At 40.1% G+C, this 11,146-nt stretch overlaps 2 protein-coding genes across 2 annotated transcripts; both read left to right on the top strand.

Moving 5' to 3' along the window:
* Positions 1–293: 293 nt before the first annotated feature.
* Positions 294–1,298, top strand: LOC126750982 (V-type proton ATPase subunit D 2-like). The gene has a single exon (XM_050460866.1). It carries the CDS (start codon positions 346–348, stop codon positions 1,174–1,176), a length of 831 nt encoding a protein of 276 aa, XP_050316823.1. The 5' UTR covers positions 294–345; the 3' UTR covers positions 1,177–1,298.
* A 1,740-nt stretch (positions 1,299–3,038) lies between these two features.
* Positions 3,039–10,879, top strand: LOC126760396 (carbonic anhydrase 2-like). The gene is made up of 4 exons (XM_050476035.1): positions 3,039–3,138; positions 9,163–9,260; positions 9,904–10,260; positions 10,339–10,879. The coding sequence occupies exons 1-4, from the start codon at positions 3,039–3,041 to the stop codon at positions 10,780–10,782; spliced, it is 999 nt and encodes a 332-aa protein (XP_050331992.1). The 3' UTR covers positions 10,783–10,879.
* The last annotated feature ends 267 nt before the right edge of the window (positions 10,880–11,146 follow it).

Raw genomic sequence — 11,146 nt, 5'->3', positions numbered from 1 at the left:
CATCCATATTGATGATGGATCATATTGAACATTTAAGTGCTCTTAATAAAGTAAATATTTATTCCGAAACCAACATTTTATGATAAGAGATAAGAGAACAAATATAACAATGTCTTAGCGAAAGTTAATTTACCTGCGTTTGCGGATGTTGTAAGAAACTCGACTTCATTTACTAACGATGCAGAGTGAGAAAATAAAAACCACTCAACTTCGTAAAATATTGAAACAATTTACCTAAGAAAACAAATTTCATTTCATCACATTTATATTTTCTAAGACTCGACGAAATAAAAACAGAAGAAAGCAGAAAACTGAAAGAAGTCACCGCACAAGAGAAACCAAAAAATGCAAGATCGCGTCAACATCTTTCCCTCGCGCGCCAATCTCGTGCTTATGAAACAGCGCATTGTAGCCGCGTCAAGAGGCCTGAATTTGCTCAAGCGGAGACGCGATGCACTCGAAATGAAACTACGCGAACTGATAGCTGATTTGGAAGCCGCTCGCGAAGTAGTGGATAAGGTGATGGCCGAAGCAATATTTTCGATGGCAAAAGCGAACTTCCTCGACGCCGACATGCGGGCCTGCGAACTCATGCAGATCGACAAAGCGGACATTTATATGCGTATAAGAAATGCCAGGGTAGCAGGCATACTGCTGCCACAATTCCAGCTGTTCGTCGATAATCCGGCCAGTTTTCCTTTAACCGGCTTGTCGCGTGGCGGTGAACAAGTGGAAGTCGTGCGTGAGAACTTTCAAGACGCCGTACGTACACTCGTCACACTCGCTTCGCTCGAGTACTCGGTGAATACGTTGCGCGATGGTGTGCGTCACAATAATATGCGGGTCAACGGCTTGGAATATGTGGTGCTGCCGCGTTTTCACAATACCGTCAACTATATACGCGACGAGCTGGAGGAATATGAACGTGAAGATTTCTATCGCTTGAAGCGTTCGCAAGCGAAACAACGCAGCCGAAAAGAGAAGTTTGCACTACTGCTCAAGATGAAGCATTTGTCAGCCGAACAGAAGGCCGAACTCGAAAAGATAGAATTTCAGAGAACGAAATCTATCTCGTTACCTAGCCTAGTAGAAGATTTTGATATGAAGAAATTCGATGACGCCGCGGATGTGTCAGATGCAAAAGAGGAGGATAGTGAGGACGGGCCATTATATTGAACTGTTATTTATGGGCGCGAAATGGTGCAAATGAAAAACAGAAATTACTTTCACTTTTAGTACTTGAACATAGTACTGAATGAACATTAAAATGCAGAAGCCCTGAGAATTTCGAAAATATATATGCGCTTTACGAAGTAGTTTCTTCTTCTTTTTTCTTTCTTACTCTCGAATTCAGCCTGTCGATAAGGTGAAGTACTTGGCTCTCTTGATAGAAAACTAGCACGGAAGCCTAATGCTGGGGAGAGGGTAAATTGCTTGCCTTACATTCTGTTAAAGGTGCTGTTTGGAAGTTTTAGGGTCTCTCACTGAAAGTTGTGCTTCGACTTTACGAAGCCGTAGTTAAGCCAATACTGACCTATGATGTCTGGCGAATGGCGGTCGATAAAGCCTCATTCGCTAAACACCTAAAATGGGTTAAAGAGCGGTCTTCATTGGCACTCCAATTGGGCTCCCCGAGAGGAGCATTTGGAAAACCCCTCACTTCAATTGCATCCCTGATAACTACGACCACTGCACCACGGAACCTACTACTAGCGGCAAATTCGCCGCTTACATATCTCCGAGAGATAAGTGGATGAGGTGGAGTTGCTGGAGTAGAGGTGCGGTGAGCCTTTTCATGGATAAATCGAAGCTCAAGGGAACGGTTGGAGGTGGAGTCTTCTGCCGGGAGCTCTCAATCAACTTTTCCTTCAGACCAATAGACCATTGTAATGACTTTCAAGCAGGAGTGGCAGCCATCAAGGTAACAGCAGTCCTTTCTTTCGAGAGGTATGCATCCACTTTGATTGCAAAGTCACTACACAGCTGTAAGGGCTTTAAGCTTGCTAACTGTAAGCTCGAAGCTAGTTAAGGAATGTTGACCTCACTATCAGCAGCATCAAGCGTCTTCTTTTCATTGGGGGCGTTTTTTACGTGGCAAATCCTTAACCCAGTCCACAATCCTGCGGAGAGTTGGTTCACCTTCTCACTTTAGCTCGCCTTCACACGGATGTTTTTGACTACCCAGAGAATACTCGGACTAATACCTGAAGTCCTGAACTGCTTGAGTCGCTTCTGGCCACTTCCAAATGAATGGCACCTTTCCTCACTTGCGTGAACTTCTACACATGACCCCATCCTTCAGTATCTAGCGTCAAGCTACTTTCAAATTGTTCGGATGCCTGGGCACAGCGGAATCGTAGGAAATGTTAATCCGATGAGCTCGCAAGAAAAAGTGCCCATACGTAAAATCCATCAGGATGACCACGAGCTGAGCTTACCCTTTCTTCGCATACTCAAGCTTCACTCGAGCTCAGCAAATTCTCCAATGAAAAGACTTTTGGCTCAGAGTGGAACGTAAAAGGTGCATTGATAGCTTTTAGCAAGGCTCACATCGCCGCAATGATTTGAATTTTTACTAGTCACTATTCCATTGACACCCACTCGGTGAGGGTAAAGATTTTGGAGGTCGCCAGTTATCAAAGTTTCAATGAGGAAGATGAGGTGAAAACATCGAGACACTTTCTCCTCCACTGTTCAGCTTTCGCCAGACTAAAGTTGAGACATCTCGGTTGACACATTTTTTGCGAACCCGGAGACTTGAGGGGATTGATATTAGCCGCCTCAATAAATTTGTGGCAGGCTCTAAGCATTTTGTGTATAAGGTCTTCTTCATTAATAACTTGTAGAGGTATTTTACGAACCCGGAGACTTGGTGATAATAGAAACAATACTAAGCGCATTTCTATCGCGAAAGAGGGGCCGATTAAATCTATTAGAACAACTAGTTGGCCTTGTTGGTAGAATAAAAGGAGAGTAACCTAGATCAAGCGCATAGAAGAAACTGATTAGCATTGAGCAGCAGCTCAAATTTGATTTTTATGCAACAAAATTGCAATTTGCGACAGCAACTGAAGCTACTACTGCAACTGCAAATTTATTCAATGGTGAAGCAAAGCGCTTTGAGCGATAAATATGGTAGTAAGCCAGATTTGTGCACTCCTATGTATATACGGGGTACCTATTACCAACATTGCCATATGTGTGTGTGTGACTTTAGTCGCTTTGCACTCTTCAGTGGCAACGCAGCCAGCTGCACGCACACATATATCATAATGTATCCCCATCAATGTTATTGCATGTATCCACATTACGTGCGAAATAAACAGTTTGAACGCATGTGAGGCTGCTCATGACTGCCTTAATAGCATTTTGTAGCAGCTGATGTGGCCATATATCTTGACATATGCTTCATGTACTTACAAGCGCGGCAAGTGCTGCAGTTCAAATGAATTCCTTTATTCATATTCCAAAGCAGTAGCACACGGCGATGAATATTAATATAAAAGCATATATTATAAATTTTATGGCGAAAGCAGTGGCCGACATGATATGTCATAAAATATGAGAATTTTTATTAATTTTGCAAGATACATGTAATAAGTATTACCACAAATGGAAAATTTCCAGGAATGCTTACATTAAATTCTAAAAATTAATAATTTCTTCACTCCGTGTGCACTTTCCCTCCCCTCTTTCTTGTTCCCTCTAATCAATAATAGAATTGATGTGATTTTTGAGGCTATAACTGCAATCATAGTTTCCATTTTCTAGTAAGCTCCATTCAATTTAGGCATACATTATGTTCTCAGCCAATAAATCAAGTAATGCATAAAATAGATTACGCAATACTTGCGATTTAAAACTTGTCGAATGCTTACCTTAGCTTGTTCTTGATGAAATCTGCATATTTCCTTCGCATTTTTCGAAAGCTTTACCGTGATTCCGTTCTTTATTTCATTTAAAATATTAAGCTCACTTAGAAATATAGTTTTTTGGGTGTGTTTTAAAGATTCCTCGATAAAAATATTATAGATATTATTTCCGCCAGTTCGGTGTGATGTCTGAAGGTATGCGCTCCCAAGTGTTTAAGTCTTGACCTCCCAAACCGGGACAGTCTAGAAGGAAGTGTTGAGTTTTTTCCACATCATCTTCTTCTATACAGCTTCTGCAAATGACCTCTGGTAAGATTTCCAACCTTGCAGCATGGACGCCAATAGAGCAATGGCCAGTTAAAAGCCTCACAATTAGGGAAAGACTAGCCTTACTGAGGACAAGGAGATCACTAGATCTCTTGCGATCATTCTTGGGCCAAAAGGCTTTTGCGACAGCGCATGTACCGATGGTGGCCCAGCGCTGAACAATACTCTACGGAGCCTAGCCAGCTAGCAGTAGAATACAAGAGGATACAGGAGCACCGACCCGCACCCATTCTACCGATAGCATTTCTAGGGCAAAAGCAACATCTAAGTCCATAGTATATGCTATATTTACATAATCGGAACTCAAGCTTATTTATAGTTTAATGCCACTGTTACCACAAAACATATATTGAAGCCGGTTAATACATTGTACTCTACAAACTGAATGACAATTGCCAGCACTATTTCTATAGAATATAGCTCTCAAAAAGTTGTTGACAGTTCATGACAAACAACTATCGACTAGTTTCCGCGGAAATAGCTTAAGTCTTTCGAAGAAGTAAATCTTAGAACCTAACTTATTTATTTAAGAAAGTATTATTTATCAAGAATGTAATAAAATTTAGCAAAAAATGTAATTATTTATAAAGGGTGATCCATTGCGAGCTTCCCTACTTTTTAAAAGCAAAATACAGAAATTTCCAATTTAATGGGGAATGTTTATCATAATTCAAAAGAACATTTTTTAGCATAAATTTTTGAAGATTATCTTTTCCAAATCTTGACCGCGGCTTCGTCTCAGATGGTCCATCCCTTGAGTTCAATTTTCAATGACTCGTTTGAGCCTTTCACTGGTAACTGGCGAATGACATGCATGATGTTTTGCTCCAAGGCCTGAATCGAAGTGGGATTGTCCGCATAGACTTCAGACTTTACATACTTATACCCATAATAAAAACTCTAACGGTGTGGTACCGCTCGTTCTTAGTGGCCAATCGACCGACTCGAAATGTGAAATTATCTGCTAACCGAAATGTTCTCTCAATAAATTCATTGATTGATGCGATGTATGGGAAATGACGCCGTCTCGTTCAAACCAAATGTCAATTTCAGGCATCAAATATTCGGTTATCATGGCGCGATTAACGGTTACGTTCTGATTGGCATCATTTCTGAAGAAAAATTTGTTTTTGCTAGATAAAATGGAATCTTTTCAGATTGCACTTCCCCCCAAGTGCTACAATTTTGCTTTTTTACATATCCACTGAGCCAGAAATTAGCCTCATCGCTGAACAAAATTTGGCTCGAAAACGTTGGGAAAGGTCGAGCGCCTTCAGTTCTTGCCCAACCTGTTTTTTGTACGCTTTCAATTTAAGATCTCCACATAAAATGCGCCAAGCCATTCCATACGTCAAAGCGAATTGCTGCGAACGGCGCCGAATCGACTCTCCAGGGTCTTCCTGTATACATATTATCCAATAATAAATGTTTGGTCTCAAACTGGGTGATGTTGTTGCAAATAGTAGGCTCAGTAGGCCGGTTATATTGACCATAAGTTGAACGAAGCGCGCGGATTCATTTTTTACAGAAAGTGAATTTTCGAAATAAATTTGAACGTAAACGTTGTTTAGGCGTAAATCTTTCCATGATGAAATGCCAAACAGTACTGAGCTTAAATATTATGACAGCTTGACACGACTCACGCTTTATCTGTCAAAAAAAGGCTATTGATAAAAGTACCTCTATTTGGCTGACCCGTTACAATCGAAAGAGCGACAGCTTATGAAAAAACAAGCGACTAGTTTCAGCAGAAATAGCTTAAACAATTCAAAGAAGTAAATCTTAAAAGCATTATTAGCGTTATTTACCAAGAATGAAATAAAATTATTAAAAAATATAATTATTTATGTAACAATGTACTATATATGTATGTAGATATCTTTATCTCACAGCTCATTTTGGCTAACCAAGCTTTTTGCGCTGTTGAAGTCAATGAAACATTAGAGACACACCTCTTAATATAATACATATAATAACGGTTAAACAAAAATTAGCTAACTGTATTAACATACAAGTTATTTTACGTTTATATGTAGCTATTTGTGTCTTAACTAGATATAGATAGGTACAACAAACTCGTGGCTGAACATTTTGCTTTTGCTTTCTCATTTCTTCTTTCTATGCAAGACATACTTACACACATGCTTTATATGTATATCTTTATTGAGTGGAATTTTTTCCCCAAATTAATAAAAATCTAATAAAATCAGCGGCTGGAAGTCATGCGTTTGTAGTTATGATGATGTCTATGTTTGTTTTATCACCTGGCTGACAAGCACACTTCAGTTATATATTTACCTTTTTTGCTATTTGGATAAATTTTATAACTTTATTATTATTGTGGTTGCCTTAGATACCGTTACACGCTACACACCTTTGATTGCGCGGATTTCAGAATGACGCTGATATCTCCATTGATATTTTGATAAAAAAAGAGCAACAAATGTCCAGACAATGAGTTGGTGAAATGCGCGCTTGATTGAGCGCTAGTGACTGGTATAAATTTCTCTAAGCAGCGATTTGGCCTTGTCATTCATAGTTCAGTGCTGAAAGTGAATTGAGGAAGAACATATTTTTCATATGAGAATTTCGTGGTTTTTCGTTAAAAAATATCAATTGAAATTCACTTTACGAAATAAAAGTAAAGTTATACTCAGTGAAGATGCACAGAAAATGCCACATATTCCTTGTTTTCTGCATTTCAGTGGCGCATACAGCTGTTAATGGTGCGTGAGTTATGTTAGTGTTCATGTAAAGAAAATATTAACTGCACAAAAAATGTAAAATACACTTCAAAATTATTTACTGTGTTCTTGTGTGCAGTGTAATCATTCTGTGTTTTCAAAAAAATAACTCGAAGCAAATTTGTTTGGCTTCCACCTGTGTATATAGTGAAGAATTTAGCGCTCGTTTTAGACAGGAATTTTTCATGTAAGCCGAATATCGTAGAGATAGTATATAAGGCTTTGCTTGCCTTGTACTGCTGCTTAGCAGCCATCGGTAAAATGTGAGGTTTCTCACCGAAAGTAGTCCTCTGACTCTGCGACACCTTAGTCGAGCCCATTATATGCTATGGAGTCATTGTGTGGTAGAGAACCTTAGAAAACACCATACTTGCAAAGGAGCACGAGAGCAATACTTGCTACTCCAATCATGGGCATTAATGCCATTTAGCATGTAGTGCCCACATATATTACCGGAAGGTGTAGGACCGCGAGAGTTGTTCTCCTTCTTATTTGGCGAAGACACCGCTTACGCGATTATAGCCGAGTTAACAACAGCGCGCCAGTCGTTTGTTCTTTTCGTTACGTGGCGCCAATTGGATATTCCAAGCGAAGCCAGGTCCTTCTCCACTTGGTCCTTCCAACGGAGTGGAGGTCTTCCTCTTCCTCTGCTTCCCCGGCGGGTACTGCGTCGAATACTTTCAGAGCTGGAGTGTTTTCGTCCATCCGGACAACATGACCTAGCCAGCGTAGCCGCTGTCTTTTAATTCGCTGAACTATGTCAATGTCGTCGTATATCTCGTACAGCTCATCGTTCCATCGAATGCGATATTCGCCGTGGCCAACGCGCAAAGGACCATAAATCTTTCGCAGAACTTTTCTCTCGAAAACTCGCAACGTCGTTCTGCACCATATATCTGGGCGGGAGTTATGAGTGACTTATAGAGTTTGGTTTTTGTTCGTCGAGAGAGGACTTTACTTTTCAATTGCCTACTCAGTCCGAAGTAGCACCTGTTGGCAAGAGTTATCCTGCGTTGGATTTCCAGGCTGACATTGTTGGTGGTGTTTTTGGTGGTTTCCAAATATACGAAACCATCTACAACTTCAAAGTTATGACTGTCAACAGTGACGTGAGAGCTAAGTCGCGAGTGCGACGACTGTTTGTTTGATGACAGGAAATATTTCGTCTTGCCCTCGTTCACTACCAGACCCATCTGCTTTGCTTCCTTGTCTAGCCTGGAGAAAGCAGAACTAACGGCGCGGGTTTGAGGCCGATGATATCAATATTGACGAGAGTTGTTATCAGACTTAAATAATCTGGGTTTCTAAACAAATATCTCTTGGATCATGGAGTCGCCAAACCAAATTCTACCGGCTTTTTCTCTGACCACATAACTGCGAGGAAACTGTTATAGGGTAGAAGCCGTAGTAGAAGAGGGACAGTAAGCTTAATTGCGAATGATTCAAAGCTTGGAGGTAAAGGGGTATATTATCGGATGCTCTCTATCATCTACAGTTTCATACTTCTTGACCATTGCAGTATTTTTCAAGCCGAGGTTGCTGCCATTAAGGTAGCGCTAGATTTACAGCTCGGAATGAGAGTATAACTATCCACTTTGAAAGCAGGGCGGCAATACAGTCTTAAGCTCACTAACGCTCCATTCAAGTCTTGTTAGGAAATACCTGACCTCGTTATTAAGGGGAGGAATAACATTGTAATAAGGCTTCAATAAGTGCCAGGTCACAGCAGAACCACAAGCAACTGTAAAGTTGATCAGCTGGCAAGCAAGATCAGTAGAAATCGAACGGATCGACGCTTCTCTCTCCTCGTGTCTTCTACTACAGTATAGCTGGGATTTGCGTGAACTTGACCATAGCTGAGTCACCATCTGTACATGCGTTTCGGTTCTTGCGCTGTCGCAAGATCCAAAAATCGATCGCATACGATCCAGTGAGCTCTTTGCCATCAGCAAGGCTTGCTTTTTTCTAATTGTGGGGACCTTATTGGCGCCTCAGCTGCAAACGCTGTATAAACGAAGTGGAGTTATTTCAGCACTTCTTTCTTGACTGTCTAAGTGTGATTACTGGAGCAGCTATCAAGTAAAACATAATTCAAACCAACCATAAATGCATAAAAATTATTTATTAAAATAATTTTAGATACGAAAACATTGTAAAAGCTTCACTTTTCACAGATATATAACAAGCATTATTATAACTATCTTCTTGTTTTTTTTCAGGCAGTGAGTTCGACTATGAGCATCAATCCAAATGGTACGACGATTTTCGGCAATGCAGCTTTAATCGTCAATCACCGATTGAACTAAACTCTAATGAGGTGAGGCGCTTGGCACTGTCACTTGTGCTTCTGTTTGACTTAAATTTCCAAAAAAACATATACATAAATACAAGATATAAGAAATGTGTGTCAAGCAAAGTAGAAGCCTTTTAGGGTAAACCACATTGATGTGAAATGCAAAGAATCTTTTTCGCCCGCATTTCTGTCTCTACGCAATAGTTCTTCTAAACTCATATTCTACGAACTGTTGTTGTTTTTTATGATTGCCATCTATGTATATAACTAATGATATTATTCTTTTATGACCGACTTAAAAGCTAAATCGATAAGACCAGGTTTCTCAGAAGACTTATAGCATGAGATAAGCGCACCAAATTAGTGGTTTTTATCGCGAATTAGCCAAATCTTGACCACAGACAACACTCAGTGTAAATCTTAGTTTGTCAATGGGTAATAAAATGTTCATAAACGAAGCGAGCAAAAATGCATGATTTTATTTCTTAAAAAAAAACTTCTTTGTATCACTTAGACATTTAACACAGTAAAACCATAAAATGACTTTAAAGAATTTCAAACCGGAAGTCAAGCACTAATGACAAACAATACGTGACACAAGTATTGTCTTGCTATAAATTATATTTGACTTGCTATAAATTTGAAGTTTTTTTTTATTTATACACAGGCCGTTATATCATATGACCTACCGTCGTTGAAATTCATACACTATGACGTGCCCTACAAGAAAGCGGTGCGAAGTGAGAATAACGGACACACGGCGAATATACAATTGCCCACGACGAGACTCGATAGCGCTTACATCGTTGGCGGGCCGCTGCAGAACGGCACGACTTACATAATGGAGAGTTTGCACTTTCATTGGGGCTCCATCGACACGCATGGCTCCGAGCATGTGCTCGACAGTGAACGCTACTCGATGGAAATGCATCTGCTGCATCGGAATATCAAATATGCGACAGTGGAGGAGGCGCGCGAACACGAAGACGGCTTGGCTGTGCTGGCCGTGCTGTACGCGGTGAATGTAAGTTTGTAAAATATATGTATATATAAAATTCCAAAACTAAAAACAAAAAAACATAAAGCAAATGTTCCACTGCAGGAAAATGTCACAGAGGATTTCGTCGGCTTAAATGAAGTCATAAATGTTTTGGAATCCATTTCCGAATTCAATCGCTCCACAGAAATTGACAATTTTCTGCTCTCCGTTTTACTAGGCGACATGGATGTTGATGAGTTTTACACTTACGCTGGCTCGCTGACTACGCCGCCTTGCTCGCAGGCCGTCACTTGGGTGGTGTTCTCGCATCCCATCACAATTACGCCCAGCCAAATGGAGCGCTTCCGCCGGCTGTCCGATGGTCATGGCGCTACATTGGAGAACAATTATCGCGCGCTGCAGGCGAAGGGTAATCGAAGCGTTGTTCTGCGTCAAAAACGCAGAGTGCTGGAGTCCTCGGTGCAATCGGCGCTCTATTGGGAGCTGTTGAATAAACTCAAGCCGCAGGGAGAGCCAGTTGCGAATGATGGTGATGATGGAAAGTGAAAATCTGCAAAGCGCAGCAATTTAAGAATTGAAGAATTTTTTGAAAAAGTTAAGACTGATTGAGACACTTGACATTAGTTTGCTTGCAAATACTGAATACTTGACTATAATTCACATAATGTACAATAAATACTAAAAATATATAATATTAATAATAATATCCTTGCAATTTCTTACATCCAAGAATTTTTATATATTTTATTATTTTAACATCTGTCTATGCTTTCACTATTCACCACAAGTCGATTGAAGTTTTGATTTTGGACTTTTCCCTCATGTTTACTGCCATCTTTGAAATCTAAAATTATGCTGTACCCCAGCTAAACCAAAAATTATATTTAAATAAACCAGACTGCCTTTTCCA

This window comes from Bactrocera neohumeralis, chromosome 2 (assembly GCF_024586455.1).
Source record: "Bactrocera neohumeralis isolate Rockhampton chromosome 2, APGP_CSIRO_Bneo_wtdbg2-racon-allhic-juicebox.fasta_v2, whole genome shotgun sequence".
In the NCBI taxonomy this organism is placed as follows: domain Eukaryota; kingdom Metazoa; phylum Arthropoda; class Insecta; order Diptera; family Tephritidae; genus Bactrocera; species Bactrocera neohumeralis.
Note: the sequence above shows the minus strand (reverse complement) of the source record. Positions and strands in the feature narration are given on the sequence as shown.